The 19,638-nt window shown below is 45.7% G+C and overlaps 1 protein-coding gene across 4 annotated transcripts in view; it reads left to right on the top strand.

The window, feature by feature from the left end:
* The first annotated feature begins 146 nt into the window (after positions 1 to 146).
* The window catches only part of pk (pyruvate kinase PKM), a 26,011-nt gene continuing 6,519 nt past the window's right edge, over positions 147 to 19,638 (top strand). Inside the window, exons 1-7 of one of the 4 annotated variants that reach the window (XM_036940182.1) lie at positions 4,324 to 4,431; positions 7,255 to 7,269; positions 7,380 to 7,544; positions 10,689 to 10,780; positions 10,913 to 11,044; positions 11,967 to 12,153; positions 12,608 to 12,881. In XM_036940182.1, the coding sequence (XP_036796077.1) occupies positions 4,425 to 4,431; positions 7,255 to 7,269; positions 7,380 to 7,544; positions 10,689 to 10,780; positions 10,913 to 11,044; positions 11,967 to 12,153; positions 12,608 to 12,881 (872 nt within the window). In that variant the 5' untranslated portion in view covers positions 4,324 to 4,424. Of the gene's footprint in view, positions 276 to 4,298; positions 4,432 to 7,254; positions 7,270 to 7,379; positions 7,545 to 10,688; positions 10,781 to 10,912; positions 11,045 to 11,966; positions 12,154 to 12,607; positions 12,882 to 19,638 lie in introns of those variants that run through there. The other 3 variants (XM_036940196.1, XM_036940205.1, XM_036940191.1) reach the window with 3 other exon arrangements.

Below are 19,638 nucleotides of genomic sequence, written 5' to 3'. Positions count from 1 at the left end.
TGTTACAGCGGGATAGATATACTTAGACATGAAGAAGATTAACTAATTTCACTCTCCCGAATCCAAATGGATTTCTCCCATCAAAAGCCGCAAACAATTATCAGAGATAATCGATGGTGTCCACAAGATGGCGGTAAAACCCACAGCAAAACTACATAAACAAATGATTGAAATGATTATTTTGCGAACCTGGTGCTATGCGCGTCTCCACATCCGCAAAGTTGTCTTCGTTGCTGCTGCCTGAAACTCACAGGTTGGTGTTGTTCTTCCTCTAGGTATATCTTTTAATTTGAGCTATTCAGTCTCTCTCTCTTTATTATTATACTTTTGTTTTACAACAGTTAGAATTCTGGAATATCTATGTCATTCGTTGTGAATGCATGCTGTTACAATAATTAGCTGAATCGCACAATTTTTGCAACCATTTCAAGTTGAAAAAAATAATACTACTCTGTCAGAGCTCTGCCAAGTTTAGGCTGCTAAACTCAACCGTGCGCCAATTCTTTCTACTTCAAAGGCCATGGTGACACATTGTTGACATACTTCTCAAAGGAAAGGAAGTTATTATGACAGTTTTGGTCAGCTTTAGTTAGTGATTAGTTCTATAACATTCTGTTCATCTCAATCCCTTTGCAAAGTCACTGGATGAAAATGTCATAATAGTCCATTTATGTTGCATTAAATCTATTGCAAAACAGGTTTGAGATAAATTGGATGATATGGGCTGAAACTGAAACGTCAGTAATAATGGTAACCCTTTAATTACAGGCCATCCTGTAAAATACTAGTTTAGGCCACTTGAAGAATGGAGTCAGGACTGAAATGATGGCTAATATATTAGGACTTGATGCCAAAGGCTGTGTTGCATCTAAATGTGCTCTATGTCATGTATTTTGACAGGGTGTTATGTCACATAATGTGTGTATCTAGCTGTGTTCTGGAGTCCAGGGGAGTGGCTTCACAGTGTACATTCTCTCTAGTCAACTCCAGCACAAAGGTCTGTTTGTGTTCTGGCTACTGATTTACACCCTCTGTCTGTTGGCTTTACACCCTCTGTCTGTGTGTGTGTGTGTGTGTGTGTGTGTGTGTGTGTGTGTGTGTGTGTGTGTGTGTGTGTGTGTGTGTGTGTGTGGGCGTGTTTAACTATACTTGTGGGGATCAGAAGTTCCCACAAGAATAGTAAACAAACTAAGACCAATGCAGTGGTGATTTTAACATGTCAATCTTGGTGGTGCAAACTCCCCAATTTGTTTTAGATGCAAAGCCATGACCCAGCATCACTAAACAATACATCAATCACATCACATCTCATTTGTCACATGCACCGAATACAACAGTGAAATGCTTACTTACAACCAACAATGCAGTTTTAAGAAAATTCCTAAAAAAAGTAAGAGATAAGAATAACAAATAATTAAAGAGCAGCAGTAAATAACAATAGTGGGGCTCTATACAGTGGGCACCGGTACAGAGTGCAGGGGCACCGGTACAGAGTGCGGGGGCACCGGTACAGAGTGCGGGGGCACCTGTGTGGTAATCACCTACAATGACGTAATCCATTGCGAACCCACTTACTTGTCCGGTCTCAGTCTGTGTTGGTCTCAGTCTGTGTGGAGCAGACATGGAGACCTCCTACTTGTCTGGTCTCAGTCTGTGTGGAGCATACATGGAGACCTCCTACTTGTCCGGTCTCAGTCTGTGTGGAGCAGACATGGAGACCTCCTTGACAGAGACAGAGAGAAGAGAGAACGTGCGAGAGGGATAGAAAGCAGTTGCTTCGAGAGGTTTCTCTAAGTGATTGATAGTTGGTATTCAGCAGTCATAAAAATATGCCTTATTTACTTTGAAGAACTACTAAAATAGCGATTTTGTCACACAACTTAGGCAGCAGCTCCATAGATATGAGATGGTGGCATGGAATTAAATAATAAAGTCATCAAATAGAACAAATATTTTACTAAAGTAAAGTATTGTGAATAAATGACCGTTAATAAGTGATAAGCAGTAAGGGGCAGTCACTATCATCATGGGACTTGTATTGTTTTATTCTGTGTTACAGAATTCAACCCACATAATGCATAGTGCATTTAATGTCCATTTTTTTAAATCGAAACCGAAAACCATGATCATTTTTTAAAATAAGGAACCGAAACCAAACTGACCTCAAAAAGCACTATTTGCTCAGCACTTGAGTCCCCACAAGGTTAGTTAAACAAGACTGTGTGTGTTAATTAGTGTGTGTGTGTGTGCGTGACTTGATCCAAGTCCAGATTTGTCTTCCTGGTTACCCATGTTGGTTTACAAATGAGCTGTACAGGTATAAAGACACAGTACAGTATAATGTCTGTGAACAGGTATCTCTATTGACGAAGCCTATCTACTGTGTTTATAATCCTTCAACTACCTTGTATCAGACTGAAGATCACATTAGCCTTCTTCAGTTCTCAGATAAGTGTAGTTCGGCAAAACACATTCACAATCACACATACAGTACATACAGCATCTGTGAAGGTCAAGTTGCAGGGCTGCAAGTCAACAATGATGAACTTACCGGGTTCAATCACAGTCACCAGGATCTGTGAATGGGCCAGAGATGCATAATGTCAGTGACACAGTCATTATCTAGTTGTCTTGGCACCTAGAGAGCTAGGAGGAACACATTGTCAGACCTGTATTACAAGGCTCTCATGATATCACCACTGACATTCAGAAGTTTAGAAGAGATGACGAGAGATGACATTGAGATGACATAGAGATGATGACGAGATGACATAGAGATGACATAGAGTTGACGAGATGACATAGAGATGACAAAGAGACGACAAAAAGATGACGAGAGATGACATAGAGATGACATAGAGATGATGAGAGATGACATAGAGATGACAAAGAGATGATGAGAGATGACATAGAGATGACATAGAGATGATGAGAGATGACATAGAGATGACATAGAGATGATGAGAGATGACATAGAGATGACAAAGAGATGACGAGAGATGTAAAAAAAAAAAAAAGTGTTGCACCAACCACTCACCCTAACCCTGACCTTAACCCTGACCTTAACCCTGACCTTAACCCTGACCTTAACCCTGACCTTAACCCTGACCTTAACCCTGACCTTAACCCTGACCGTAACTCCAACCTCACCCTGACCTTAACCCTGACCTTAACCCTGACCTTAACCCTGACCTTAACCCTGACCTTAACCCTGACCTTAACCCTGACCTTAACCCTGACCGTAACTCCAACCTCACCCTGACCTTAACCCTGACCGTAACTCCAACCTCACCCTGACCTTAACCCTGACCTTAACCCTGACCTTAACCCTGACCTTAACCCTGACCTTAACCCTGACCGTAACTCCAACCTCACCCTGACCTTAACCCTGACCTTAACCCTGACCTTAACCCTGACCTTAACCCTGACCTTAACCCTGACCTTAACCCTGACCGTAACTCCAACCTCACCCTGACCTTAACCCTGACCTTAACCCTGACCTTAACCCTGACCTTAACCCTGACCTTAACTCCAACCTCACCCTGACCTTAACCCTGACCGTAACTCCAACCTCACCCTGACCTTAACCCTGACCGTAACTCCAACCTCACCCTGACCTTAACCCTGACCGTAACTCCAACCTCACCCTGACCTTAACCCTGACCGTAACTCCAACCTCACCCTGACCTTAACCCTGACCGTAACTCCAACCTCACCCTGACCTTAACCCTGACCGTAACTCCAACCTCACCCTGACCTTAACCCTGACCGTAACTCCAACCTCACCCTGACCTTAACCCTGACCGTAACTCCAACCTCACCCTGACCTTAACCCTGACCGTAACTCCAACCTCACCCTGACCTTAACCCTGACCTTAACCCTGACCTTAACCCTGACCTTAACCCTGACCTTAACCCTGACCTTAACCCTGACCTTTAACCCTGACCGTAACTCCAACCTAACCCTGACCTTAACCCTGACCGTAACTCCAACCTAACCCTGACCTTAACCCTGACCGTAATCCCAACCTAACCCTGACCTTAACCATCACCGTAACCCCCTAACGCTGAAAGTAACCCCGACCGTAACCCCAACCTAACCCTGAACTTAACCCTGACTGTAATCCTAGATGACGAAAAACAAAAACATGTGATCAATAGTGAAAACGTCACTATGGCTATCACATGATCATCCAGGCTGACATCTGTGTCAAAGGGAGTGGACACTGTGAATGGTTACAGTAGATTGGGCTGAGGGGTGTAGAGAGGAGGGGGAGAGGGAGGGAATTTGTGAAAGTACAGAGATTGAGCACTGACTGAGAAAAAGACAGACAGACAGACAGAGAGACAGAGAGAGAGGACTGGACAGACATATAGAGGTGATAGGATAGTACAGTTGGAGTTTGACAAAGCTTTGGGTCAAGATGGGAGGTAAGTCTGTAGAGCTGCTAGCAAGATGGGAGGTTAATCTTTAAACTTCTCCGTTAATGCAATAGAATATTGAAATGGTACCTGGCTAAAAGATTAAAGCTTAAATAGGTTCACCCACACTCGCCACTTTCTGATGCTATAGTGACCACATCGGAGTTGATGTCTTTCAGACATTCTACCTTGACTCAAGATCAGGTGGAACAGAATCTTCTACAGTGGTTGTACATCTATTCTCTTTTTAGTCGCTGCCTGATGAAAACCTTGTAATTTAGTCGATTTGTTATTGTTTTTACCTTTATTGAAAGTGGTAACACCCCTCAGTGTACTCTGAACATTTCAGGACCAAGAAAATGTATGTAACATTTTTATTTAAATTAGCTTCTGTAGTTTTACAATTGCATGTTCGTTAATGGGAAAAATATGGTCTTTTTTTATTTCCTGAAAAGTTGATATTTTGGAGATCAGACAGAGACGTTTTATTCCAAGGTCATATGACTCATAGAAGTCACTGATGCAAAGCAAGTTTTCTCCATTCCTCAGCAGAATGCTTCTAGTCTGCTTATCATCATTCAGGAAGCATCAAGCGTAACATCGTAAGAATGTTATTGTATGAATTTTGGTTGTGTTATAATAGTTATTGTTGGTTGATTGGTGGTTAAATGTTGAGGGCTGTGTACCAGAACTAGGCAGTTAGATTTGCATTGCCAGGAGTTGACCCAGAGCACAGTGGTGGTTGGTCAGGATAACCTAAGGTTCATTGACTGTCCAGGAACATGTGCAGACAGACAGACAGACAGACAGACTGACTGACTGACTGACTGAAAATAAATAAGCGTAAATATGGGTTGTATTTACAATGGTGTTTGTTCTTCACTGGTTGCCCTTTTCTTGTGTCAACAGGTCGCAAATCTTGCTGCTGTGATGGCACACTGTGGAATTTCACCCAGTAGATATGGGAGTTTATCAAAATTCGATTTGTTTTCAAATTCTTTGTGGATCTGTGTAATCTGAGGGAAATATGTCTCTCTAATATGGTCATACGTTGGACAGGAGGTTAGGAAGTGCAGCTCAGTTTCCACCTCATTTTGTGGGCAGTGTGCACATAACCTGTCTTCTCTTGAGAGCCAGGTCTGTCTACGGCGGCCTTTCTCAATAGCAAGGCTATGCTCACTAAGTCTGTACATAGTCAAAGCTTTCCTCTCTCTCTCTCCCTCTCTCTCTCTCCCTCTCTCTATCTCCCCCTCTCTCTCTCCCCCTCTCTCTCTCTCTCTCTCTCTTTCTCTCTTTCTCTCTTTCTCTCTTTCTCTCTCTCTCTCCCCCTCTCTCTCCATCTCTCTCTCGCTCTCTCTCTCTCTCTCTCTCTCTTTCTCTCTCTCTTTCTCTCTCTCTTTCTCTCTTTCTCTCTCTCTCTCTCTCTCTCTCTCTCTCCCCCTCTCTCTCCATCTCTCTCTCTCTCTCTCTCTCTCCCTCTCTCTCTCTCTCCATCTCTCCCTCTCTCCCCCCCTCTCTCTCTCTCTCTCTCTCCATCTCTCCCTCTCTCCCCCTCTCTCTCTCCCCCTCTCCCCCCTCTCACTCTTTCTCTCTCTCTCTCTCTCTCTTTCTCTCTTTCTCTCTCTCTCTCTCTCTCTCTCCCCCTCTCTCTCCATCCCTCTCTCTCTCTCTCTCTCTCTCCATCTCTCTCTCTCTCTCTCCCCCTCTCTCTCTCTCTCCATCTCTCCCTCTGTCCCCCTCTCTCTCTCTCTCCATCTCTCCCTCTCTCCCCCCCCCTCTCTCTCTCTCCCCCTCTCCCCCCTCTCTCTCTCTCCCCCTCTCTCTCTCTCTCTCTCCCCCTCACTCTCTCTCTCTCTCTCCATCCCTACCTCCCTCCTTCCCTCTAAGGGCTAGACCACCTCCCAGGACCAGCATGTTTGTCAGCTCCCTCTTTTCCTTCCCACCGTTTATTTCATAGTTTTAATGTCTCCACTATTATTTTACAATGTAGAAAATAGTACAAATAAAGAAAAACCCTTGAATGAGTAGAGTTGTCCAAACTTTGACTGGTACTGTATATTCATTACATGTTACATGTTTTAAATGGATGGATTGCATTTCTATAGGCCCATAAGAGCACTCACCCAGGTCTCAAAGCACTTGACCTTGAACTCACCTCCTCCACCACCAGTCTAGAGCAACACCAACTAGGGTCTCGATTCAATCCGTCGCTCTGAAGACCTGCACTACAGCGCAATAGAAATTTAAAGGCAATGTTTCCGCGTTCGCCGAGACTGCATTCACAGTAAACGGTGTATACGTCGGCTCAATAGGAAATGACCTTTACCTTTAAATCGTGCTACAGATTGAATGGAACCCCTGTTACTGTACTGTAGGGTTTGTTTGTAAAGACACCAGCACCCAGACAGACTGTGCATCTGATGTGTGTGTTCAATTAAAACAGACTCCAAATTATAACCATTTGTCAGATTGCTTCTTGTCTCCAGAATGTCACTGTATATGATTTCCATGTCAGGTTGTAAATGTCATGTAGTGGCCAGTCACAGCATCTGTCCTGTATGGCAGTATGTTGCATGTCACGTGACGTTAGCCCCACACACACACACACACACCCTCTCTTGAATGTCACTGTTCAGAATGCTGCATGTTAACCTTCTCCAACCTTAGTTCTGTTACTCTCTCTCTCTCTCTCTCTCTCTCTCTCTCTCTCTCTCTCTCTCTCTCTCTCTCTCTCTCTCTCTCTCTCTCTCTCTCTCTCTCTCTCTCTCTCTCTCTCTCTCTCTCTCTCTCTCTCTCTCTCTCTCTCTCTCTCTCTCTCTCTCAATTCAAAAGGTTTACATTACCAAAGTAAGTGGAATAGACAACAAACAAAAACAGAAATAAACCATCAGAAATTAACAGTAAACATTACGCTCACAAAAGTTTTAAAATAACATAGACATCTCTCTCTCTCTTAGCCCGTATCAGACGTTACTCTGACGTCATGCCCCTCCCAGACTCCTTCATCCAGAAGCAGCAGCTGGACGCCAGCATGGCCGACACCTTCCTGGAGCACCTGTGTCTGCTGGACATCGACCAGGAGCCAATCACAGCCCGCAACACAAGCATCATCTGCACCATCGGTGAGTTAAATAACGAATCATCTGCACCACGTGTCAGAACTCATTCCACGGAGGCCTGAGTGTCTGCGAGCTTTCGCTCTACCCTTGTACTTGATGGATGAATTAAGGTCACTAATTAGTAAGGAACTCCCCTCGCCCGGATGTCTAGGTCTTAAGTGAAAGGAAAAAACAAAAACCTGCAGACACTCAGCCCTCCGTGGAATGAGTTTGACACCCCTGATCTACGCCATCGGTGGGTTAAATAGCCAATCAGCTACACCATCAGTAAGTTAATTAACCACATCTGCACCATAAGTGAGTTAAATATCCAATCAGCTGGATCATTGGTGAGTTAAATAACCAATCAGCTACACCATCAGTAAGTTAATTAACCACATCTGCACCATAAGTGAGTTAAATATCCAATCAGCTGGATCATTGGTGAGTTAAATAACCAATCAGCTACACCATCAGTAAGTTAATTAACCACATCTGCACCATAAGTGAGTTAAATATCCAATCAGCTGGATCATTGGTGAGTTAAATAACCAATCAGCTACACCATCAGTAAGTTAATTAACCACATCTGCACCATAAGTGAGTTAAATATCCAATCAGCTGGATCATTAGTGAGTTAAATATCCAATCAGCTGGATCATTGGTGAGTTAAATAACCACTTCTGCACCATAAGTGAGTTAAATATCCAATCAGCTGGATCATTGGTGAGTTAAATAGCCAATCAGCTACACCATCAGTAAGTTAAATAACCAATCAGCTACACCATCAGTGAGTTAAATAACCAATCAGCTACACCATCAGTGGGTTAAATAGCCAATCAGCTACACCATCAGTATGTTAAATAGCCAATCAGCTACACCATCAGTAAGTTAAATAGCCAATCAGCTACACCATCAGTGAGTTAAATAACCAATCAGCTACACCATCAGTGAGTTAAATAACCAATCAGCTGGATCATTGGTGAGTTAAATAACCACTTCTGCACCATAAGTGAGTTAAATATCCAATCAGCTGGATCATTGGTGAGTTAAATAGCCAATCAGCTACACCATCAGTAAGTTAAATAACCAATCAGCTACACCATCAGTGAGTTAAATAACCAATCAGCTACACCATCGGTGAGTTAAATAACCAATCAGCTACACCATCAGTGGGTTAAATAGCCAATCAGCTACACCATCAGTATGTTAAATAACCAATCAGCTACACCATCAGTATGTTAAATAACCAATCAGCTACACCATCGGTGAGTTAAATAACCAATCAGCTACACCATCAGTGGGTTAAATAGCCAATCAGCTACACCATCAGTGAGTTAAATAACCAATCATATGCACCATCAGTGAGTTAAATATCCAATCAGCTGGATCATTGGTGAGTTAAATATCCAATCAGCTGGATCATTGGTGAGTTAAATAACCAATCAGCTACACCATCAGTATGTTAAATAACCAATCAGCTACACCATCAGTGGGTTAAATAGCCAATCAGCTACACCATCAGTGGGTTAAATAGCCAATCAGCTGGATCATTGGTGAGTTAAATAGCCAATCAGCTACACCATCAGTGGGTTAAATAGCCAATCAGCTGGATCATTGGTGAGTTAAATAGCCAATCAGCTACACCATCAGTGGGTTAAATAACCACATCTGCACCATCAGTGAGTTAAATAGCCAATCAGCTACACCATCAGTGAGTTAAATAACCACATCTGCACCATCAGTGAGTTAAATAACCCATCAGCTGCACCATCAGTGGGTTAAATAGCCAATCAGCTGCACCATCAGTGAGTTAAATATCCACATCTGCACCATCAGTGAGTTAAATAACCACATCTGCACCATCAGTAAGTTAAATATCCACATCTGCACCATCAGTAAGTTAAATAACCACATCTGCACCATCAGTAAGTTAAATATCCACATCTGCACCATCAGTAAGTTAAATATCCACATCTGCACCATCAGTAAGTTAAATATCCAATCAGCTGCACCATCGGTGAGTTAAATAACCACATCTGCACCATCAGTGAGTTAAATAACCACATCTGCACCATCAGTGAGTTAAATAACCACATCTGCACCATCAGTGAGTTAAATAACCAATCAGCTGCACCATCAGTGAGTTAAATAACCACATCTGCACCATCAGTGAGTTAAATATCCACATCTGCACCATCAGTGAGTTAAATATCCACATCTGCACCATCAGTGAGTTAAATATCCACATCTGCACCATCAGTGAGTTAAATAACCACATCTGCACCATCAGTGAGTTAAATATCCAATCAGCTGCACCATCAGTGAGTTAAATAACCACATCTGCACCATCAGTGAGTTAAATAACCACATCTGCACCATCAGTAAGTTAAATAACCACATCTGCACCATCAGTAAGTTAAATAACCACATCTGCACCATCAGTGAGTTAAATAACCACATCTGCACCATCAGTGAGTTAAATATCCACATCTGCACCATCAGTGAGTTAAATAACCACATCTGCACCATCAGTGAGTTAAATATCCACATCTGCACCATCAGTAAGTTAAATAACCACATCTGCACCATCAGAGAGTTAATCAAATCAAATGTATTTATATAGCCCTTTGTACATCAGCTGATATCTCAAAGTGCTGTACAGAAACCCAGCCTAAAACCCCAAACAGCAAGTAATGCAGGTGTAGAAGCACGGTGGCTAGGAAAAACGAAAAAATCAGCTGCACCATCAGTGAGTTAAATAACCTTTTGTTTTGTGTAGCTTGTGTAGGTAAACCCATGTGGCTCAGTTGGTAGAGCGTGGTTCTTGCAATGCCAGGGTTGTGGTTTAGATTCCCACGGGGAACCTGAACAAAGAAAGTATGAGAATCAATGCACTCATGTCTGTCTGGATTAGAGTGCCTGCTTAACAGTATAGGTAGGCCTTCTAATTCTTTCACTATGGCCACGCAGAGTTGACCTAGGGTAGAACTGTATGGGCTAGGAGTTGGAGCTCAGTAGATCTAGGTTGGTGTGGTGTTGGCTGGGTATTGGTGATTGGCATCCCACTGACTGCACTATTGATGATGTATCAAAGTGGATTGATTGACCAATAAACTGCTGGACAACCCATGGTCTCTGTTATCTCTTGTTCTCTCTCTCTTTCAGGGCCTGCGTCTCGCTCCATCGCCAAACTGCAGGAGATGGTGAAGGCAGGAATGAACATCGCTCGACTCAACTTCTCTCATGGCTCTCATGAGGTTTGTTTGTCTCTGCATAACCTGTCTCGCAAGTAATCACTGATCTGACACAACTATCAATCATATCAGTTTAGTAACAGCTATTCTCTCTCTCTCTCTCTCTCTGTCTCTCTCTCTGTCTCCCTCCTTCAGTACCATGGTGAGACCATCAAGAACATCCGGGAGGCGGTCGAGACCATAACCACTGACCCTTTATATTACAGGCCGGTAGCCATCGCCTTGGATACCAAAGGCCCTGAAATACGCACAGGCCTGGTTCGAGGGGTAAGCCAGCATTTCATCACTACTTAACATTCTATCCAATGGGCTTACATTCACTACATGTACATTCACTACTGGTCAGTAGTCCAGTTTAGGGTGAGGGTCAACAGACCAGGAGAGTGTGACCCGTGTTGACTGACCATGCTGGTTGTTTTGGGGGTGTTCTATCCTGGACACAGACACAGATTGTGCAACAGTATCAACAGTAGTGAGAAATAAGCTTTCTCAGCATCAGAACAGGTGTTTGGGCACCAGAGGAGGCTGGTGGGAGGAGCTATAGGAGGACGGGCCCATTGTAATGGCTGGAATGGAATAAATGGAACGGTATCAAACACATCAAACATATGGACACCACATGTTTGACTGCGCCCCATTTATTCCATTGCAGCCATTACAATGAGCCTGTCCTCCTATAGCTCCTCCCACCAGCCTCCTCTGTTGGGCACTGATCTGTTTGTTATAGCACCAGTCCTGCCAATGGAAAGTTCAATATACTTTAGAAATGATAAAAACCTAGTTTATGGTCTGCTACATTCTATGGGTTCTATGTGTGAGGAAGATAAGGCAATGTCTTGTGTGTGTGTGTGTGTGTGTGTGTGTGTGTGTGTGTGTGTGTGTGTGTGTGTGTGTGTGTGTGTGTGTGTGTGTGTGTGTGTGTGTGTGTGTGTGTGTGTGTGTGTGTGTGTGTGTGTGTGAGACACAGAGCTGGAGGCACGTCTGCATGCCATTTCTTGCTAGCTCTGACTGTCCTGATAGCTACTTTACTGAGGAAAAGTTTTACTTACTATATGACTGTGATGCGTGGTTGTCTCACCTAGCTATCTTAAGATGACTGCACTCACTGTAAGTAGCTCTGGATAAGAGAGTCTGCTAAATGACTGAAGTTAAGATGTGTGTGTTATTCTGTGTTTCTCTGTGTGTGTAGACTGCAGAGCAGGAGGTGGAGCTGGAGCGTGGGGCCAGTGTGCGTGTGGTGACAGGGGAGGGGGACAGGGACAGTACGGATGGGAACGTCATCTGGGTGGACTACCCCAGTCTGCCTCAGGTCCTGGAGAAAGGAGGAAGGATCTATATCGACGACGGACTCATCGGACTAAAAGTTCTGGAGACAGGTAACACATCATTTAACAAACACACACATTCTCACACACACACACTCACACACACACATTCTCACACACACACACACACGCACACACACATACTGCATCTAAACACATTACTGGAGATACAGTGTTGGTTACATGTGCTGTGGTTCTTCCTTTAAAGGTTTTGACTTTATGTTGCGACCGTTTGTGGTAGATGGTGGCAGATTGTGGTAAATTGCGTCATTCTGGCAACAATGGCTGACACTTAAATAACGTGCCATAGAATTCTGTGGCATCCCGCAAGCTGTGCTGCAGTATGCCGCTACTTTTAAAGGAAGAACCACTGTACATGATCATACTGCACAGTCCTGGAGATAGACAAGCCATAAACAACGATAAACAAATAAACATTCTCTACTTCTGTCTCATGATCTGTTCTCATGACCTCCCTCCCTTCTCTTCCTCTCCCTCTCTCCAGGTCCAGACTGGGTGGAGGCACTGGTAGAGAGTGGAGGTGTTCTGGGCAGCCGTAAGGGGGTCAACCTGCCGGGGTGTGACCTGGTGGACATGCCCGCTGTGAGTGAGCGTGATGAGGGGGACCTGAGGTTCGGCGTGGCCCAGGGGGTGGACATGGTGTTTGCCAGCTTCATCCGCTGTGGCCAGGATGTCAGGGAGGTCCGACGGGCCCTGGGGCCCTTCGGAAAGGGCATCAAGGTGGTCAGCAAGGTGGAGAGTCGCCAGGGAGTACATAAGTGAGTGTGTGTGGAGGAGAAGAGAGAGAGGAAGAGACACACACAGAGTCAACAACATGAATATAATAACTTTCATTGAATGAGTAGCTTTACAGTCTCAGATTTACACATGAACAGCACGTATCTTCAGCCTCAGTCGTTGCCCTTGGAACCACATGACTCATTCCTTATCCACAGTGATAAGATTCTATAATCTACAGAAAGACAAGACAAGCATACTCCTGAATTCTTTTCCCCCTTTATTTAACGAGGCAAGTCAGTTGAGAACAAATTCTTATTTACAATGAAGGCTTAGGAACAGTGGGTTAACTGCCTGGTTCGGGGCCAGAATGACAGATTTTTGCCTTGTCAGCTCAGGGATTCGATCTTGCAACCTTTTGGTTACAAGTCCAACGCTCTAACCACTAGACTACCTGCCTCCCCAAGTTGAATGCTCTACCAGCTAGAATGGAGGAAGTATTCAGAGTAGGAGATCTAAAAATGTTTGTTGTTGTTGTTGACCAGATACTATGCTATTTCACAGTAAACAAATGATCAACTGACTCAGCATGCTTATAGGTAAGGACATTCAACATGTACGGCACAGAGACAAATAACTCCTGATTGGCTGAGATAAATTGATACTAAAAATATTGTGGGAGCTGTTTTGTTAGTCTTCAGTGCAGCTTTTAACATTATTGATCATAATGTTCTGCTGGAAAAACATCTGTGTTATTGTTAGGTATGTGTAACTGGCTGTAAGCGAGTCAGGAGCAGGAGAGCAGAAGTTGGGCAGCCAAAGGAGCCTTTTATTTTGGTGAACAAAACACACGGCATTAAGAACACTAAACACAATATGGGTTGACATAACCCAGCGCAAACCAGTCTAGCGTGCACATACACGAAACAACAAATGATTCCACACACAGACATGGGGGGGAACAGAGGGTTATATACATGTCTAATACTGAGGGAATTGAAACCAGGTGTGTAGGAAAACAAGACAAGACAAATGGAAAAAGGAAAGGTGGATCGGCGAAGACTAAAAAAACGGTGACGTCGACCGCCGAACGCCGAACGCCGCCCAAACAAGGAGAGGAAGCGACTTCGGCGGAAGTCGTGACAGTACCCACCCCTTGACGCACGGCTCCAGCAGCTTGCCGACACCGGCCTCGGGGATTACCCAGAGGGCGAGGTACAGGGCGGTCCGGATGGAGACGGTGGAACTCCGTTAGCATCCAACACGTCCTCCACCGGAACCCAGCATCTCTCCTCCGGACCATACCCCTTCCCACTCCACGAGGTACCCGACGACTCAAATCCAGTATGGAGCGAACGGCGTATGCCGGGGCCCCCTCGATGTCCAGCGGGGGCGGGGGAACCTCCCGCACCTCAAACTCCTGGAGCGGGCCAGCCACCACCGGCCTGAGGAGAGACACATGGAACAAGGGGTTAATACGGTAATTGGAGGAGAGCTGTAACCTGTAACACACCCCGTTCAGTCTCCTCAGGACTTTGAATGGCCCCAGAAACCGCGGACCCCGCTTCCGGCAGGGCAGGCGGAGGGGCAGGTTTCGGGTTGAGAGCCAGACCCAGTCCCCCGGTGCGAACACCGGGCCTCACTGCGGTGACTGTCTGCGCTGGCTTTCTGGCATGGCGCCCTGAAGGTGAACATGGGCGGCGTCCCATGTCTCCCCCGCACGCTGGAACCAGTCATCCACCACAGGAGCTTTGGTATGACTCTGATGCCAAGGAGCCAGAACTGGCTGGTACCCCAGAAACGATCCACAACAATCAGGATCGTGGTGTTTCCCTGTGATGGGGGAGATCGGTCAGGAAATCGATCGACGGTCTGGAAATCCATGGCCGTTGTGGAATGGGTATGACCATGGCCATTGTGGAACTACCCATTCCACAACGGCCATGGTCACACCTGTCGATCGATTTCCTGACTGATCTCCCCCAACTTACCTCTGGGCAGGTGCCTAGGAGCCTTACACTGCGCGCACACCGAGCAAGAGGAAACATAAACCCTCACGTCCAGCCTCCCGGGTGGCGCAGTGGTTAAGGGCACTGTACTGCAGCGCCAGCTGTGCCATAAGAGACTCTGGGTTCGCGCCCAGGCTCTGTCGTAACCGACCGGGAGGTCCGTGGGGCGATGTACAATTGGCCTAGCGTCGCCCGGGTTAGGGAGGGCTTGGCCGGTAGGGATGTCCTTGTCTCATCGCACACCAGCGACTCCTGTGGCGGGCCGGGCGCAGTGCGCGGTAACCAAGGTTGCCAGGTGCACGGTGGTTCCTCCGACACATTGGTGCGGCTGGTTGGATGCGCGCTGTGTAAGAAGCAGTGCGGCTTGGTTGGGTTGTGTATCGGAGGACGCATGACTTTCAACCTTCGTCTCTCCCGAGCCCGTACGGGAGTTGTAGCGATGAGACAAGATAGTAGCTACTACAACAATTGGATACTACGAAATTGGGGAGAAAAAGGTGTAAAAAAATACAAATACAAATAAAATATAAACCCTCACGTCCTTAGCCAAAGTGGGCCACCAGTACTTCCCACTCAGACAGTGCACCGTCCGACCGATGCCTGGATGACCAGAGGAAGGTGACGTGTGGGCCCAATAGATCAGCCGGTCACGGACAGCAGATGGAACGTACAGATGCCCAGCGGGACACGCGTCCAGCTCCCACACTACCGGTGCCACCAGGCAGGAGGCCGGGAATATGGGGGTGGGATCCATGGGCTGCTCCTCTGTGTCATACAGCCGGAACAGTGCGTCTGCCTTCATTTCCTGGGAACCTGGTCTGTACGAAAGGGTGAAAACAAAACGGGTGAAAAACATGGCCCACCTTGCCTGGCGAGGGTTCAGTCTCCTCACTGCCCGGATTTACTCCAGATTGCGGTGGTCAGTCCAGATGAGAAAAGGGTGTTTCTTGTTTAGCCCACTGTCTCCATGCCTTCAGAGCCTTGACAACAGCCAACAGCTCCCGGTCCCCCATGTCATAGTTTTGCTTGGTGGCGTACCCGAGCGCTGAGAGAGCACGGCTCCTATCCCAGCCTCGGATGTGTCCACCTCCACTATGAATGCCAAAGAGGGATCCGGATGGGCCAGCACGGGAGCTGAGGTAAACAGATCCCTCAGGTGACCAAAAGCCCTGTCCGCCTCAGCCGACCACTGCAAACCTACCGGTCCCCCCTTCAGCAGTGAGGTAATGGGAGCCACTACCTGACCAAAACCCAGGATAAACCTCCGGTAGTAATTGGCAAACCCTAGAAACCGCTGCACCTCCTTTACCATGGTGGGAATCGGGCCAATTACGCACTGCTGAAATGCGGTCACTCTCCATCTCCAGCTCACCTGGGGTGACGTCAGAATGCCCTGCCTGCATGCTGCTTCGACCCCTAGAGGAACCAACCCGGCACCGACCAGCAGTGTGACCTCTGCGGCCACAGATGGTACACATGAAGGTCCCTCCTCCGGCCTCCCTGAGCACAGCACCTCCCAGCTCCATGGGCACCGGAGCGGTGGTGCTGGGAGGGGGAATCGACAGAGCCCTCTCTGGACGTCCACGGGTGACCAGCAGGTTATCCAACCGAATGGACAGGTCCACCAGCTGGTTGAAGGTGAGGGTGGAATCCCTGCAGGCCAACTCACAACAGACATCATCGCGCAGGCTGCAGCGGTAGTGGTCGTTCCATCCCGCTCCTGTGGCCAGGGTCCGAAATTCCAGGGCTAACTCCTGGGCGCTCCTCGTCCCCTGCCTCAGGTGGAAGAGACGTTCACCCGCCACTCTACCCTCGGGCGGGTGGTCGAAGTCAGCCCGGAAGCGACGGGTAAAATCCTCGAAGTGGTCCAACGCCGCATCTCCTTCTCTCCACACGGCGTTTGCCCAATCTAGAGCTCCCCTAGAGGCATTATTTATTTTAGGCAGGCCTAAAGAATCATGATATGAAGAAAATGTAGACTATTTAAGAAGAACAGAATAGCATACTCTTGAGTTGTCCTTATGTTAGGCCCTGATCAAACTATGCCATATGGCTGTGGGCTACACTAGTTAATTTAGCAGACAAGATTTGCTTAGAATTCCTTGGCATTATGAAGAATACAATTGAACACAGCTCAATAAAATAGAACGGATATTTTCTACAAACAATTGTGGCTATTCTGTGTTGAACGGTTAACAAAGGAACTGATCCTACTATATGCTTCATTTAGAGTTATTTGTGCAACTTTATTTGTAATATAACTGTTGGGCTATATGTTTAGATTTGAAAAACATTCTGAGGCTGCATGATAGGACTCTGCTTTCTTGACATCGCTATCAACAAAACTAGTCCTACAGGCTCTAGTTTTATAGCACCAGGACTACTGCTGAGCAGTAGTCCATACTGTATGGCCAAGTGCCACAAAGCGGGACATAGGCAAATTACACTTGGCCCAGAACAGAGCAGCACGGCTGGCCCTTAAATGTACACAGAGAGCTAACTTCAATAACATGCATGTCAATCTCTCCTGGCTCAAAGTAGAGGAGCGATTGACTGCATCACTGCTTGTCTTTATGAGAGGTATGGACGTGTTGAAGGCACGGAGCTGTCTGTTCAAATGACATGCACACAGCTCAAACACCCATGCATACCCCACAAGGCATGCCATTGCCACCAGGGGTCTCTTCACAGTCCCCAAGTTCAGAAAAGACTCTGGGAAATGCATAGTACTACATAGAGCCATGTCTACATGGAACTATTCCACATCAAATAACTCAAGCAAGCAGTAGAATCAGATACCTTATGGAACAACGCGGACTGTGAAGAGACACACACACAGGCACTCACAAACGCATACGCACAGACACGCTAACACACGCACTACACACACGTACATTGTAATGTTGTAATATTGTTTTATTGTGGTATTTTGTATTGTAGATACACTACAGTATACAGTACCAGTCAAAAGTTTGGACACACCTACTCATTCCAGGGTTTTTCTTTATTTTTACTATTTTCTACATTGTTGAATAATCGTGAAGACATCCAAACTATGATCAAGGCGAACTGGCAACAGACAAACAGAGAACACAGGTATAAGTACACTGGGGAAAATGGAGAAGATGGGCGACACGTGGAGGGGGGTGGAGAGAGGCACAAAGACATGTGAAACAGATCAGGGTGTGACAACTATGAAATAACACATATGGAATCATGTAATAACCAAAGAAATGTTAAACAAATCAAAATATATTTAATATTTTAGATTCTTCAAAGTAGCGATTTTTTACCTTGATGACAGCTTTGCACACTCGTGGCATTCTCTCAACCAGCTTCAGAAGGTAGTCACCTGGAATGCATTTCAATTAATAGGTGTGCTTCGTTAAAAGTACATTTGTGGAATTTCTTTCCTTCTTAATGCGTTTGAGCCAATCAGTTGTGTTGTGACACGGAAGGGGGGTATACAGAAGATAGCCCTATTTGGTAAAAGGCAAGAACATCTCAAATAAGCAAAGAGAAATAACAGTCCATCATTACTTGAAGACATGGAGGTCAGTCAATCCAGAAAATTTCAAGAACTTTGAAAGATTCTTCAGGTGCAGTCGTAAAAACCATCAAGCGCTATGATGAAACTGTCTCTCATGAGGACTGCAACAGGAAAGAAAGACCCAGAGTTACCTCTGCTGCAGAGGACAAGTTCATTAGAGTTACCAGCCTCAGAAATTGCAGCCCAAATAAACGCTGCACAGAGTTCAAGTAATAGACACATCTCAACATCAACTGTTCAGAGGAGACTGAATTAATCAGGCCTTCATGGTCAAATTGCTGCAAAGAAAAGGACTAAAGGACACTACTAAAGGACGCCATGAAGAGACTTGCTTGGACCAAGAGACACAAGCAATGGACATTAGACCGGTGGAACTGTTTGTTTCCAACCGCCATGTCTTTGTGAGACAGAGTAGGTGAACATATTATTGCGAGAGAGAGAATGCCAAGAGTGTGCAAAGCTGTCATCAAGGCAAAGGGTGGCTACTTTGTAGAATCGAAAATCTATTTTGATTTGTTTTACACTTTTTGGTTACTACATGATTCCATATGTGTTATTTCTTAGTTTTGATATCTTCACTATTATTCTACAATGTAGAAAAGAGTAAAAATAAAGTAAAACCCTTGAATGAGTAGGTGTGTCCAAACTTTTGACTGGTAGTGTATATACAAAAGTATGTGGACATCCCTTCAAATGAGTGGATTCGACTATTTCAGTCACACCTGTTGCTGACTGATGTATAAAATTGAGCACACAGCCATGCAATCTCCATAGACAAACATTGGACATAGGATTGCCATAATGAAGAGCTCAGTGAATTTCAACGTGGCACCGTCATAGGATACCACCTTTCCAATAAGGCAGTTTGTAAAATTTCTGCCCCACTAGAGTTGCCCCGGTCAACTGTAAGTGCTGTTATTGTGAAGTGGAAGCGTCTTGGAGCAACAACGGTTTAACTGTGAAGTGATAGGCCACACAAGCTCACAGAACGGGACCACCGAGTGCTGAGGTGCGTTGCGCGTAAACATCGTCTGTCCTCAGTTACAACACTCACTACCAAGTTCCAAACTGCCTCTGGATGCAAAGCAGCAGCACACAAGCCTAAGATCCCCATACGCCATGCCAAGCATCAGCTGGAGTGGTGTAAAGCTCGCCGCCATTGGACTCTGGAGAAGTGGAAACGCGTTCTCTGGAGTGATGAATCATTCTTCATTATCTGGCAGTCTGACAGATGAATCT

This window comes from Oncorhynchus mykiss, chromosome 2 (assembly GCF_013265735.2).
Source record: "Oncorhynchus mykiss isolate Arlee chromosome 2, USDA_OmykA_1.1, whole genome shotgun sequence".
NCBI classification, from domain to species: domain Eukaryota; kingdom Metazoa; phylum Chordata; class Actinopteri; order Salmoniformes; family Salmonidae; genus Oncorhynchus; species Oncorhynchus mykiss.
This window is presented reverse-complemented; position numbering and strand designations above follow the sequence as displayed.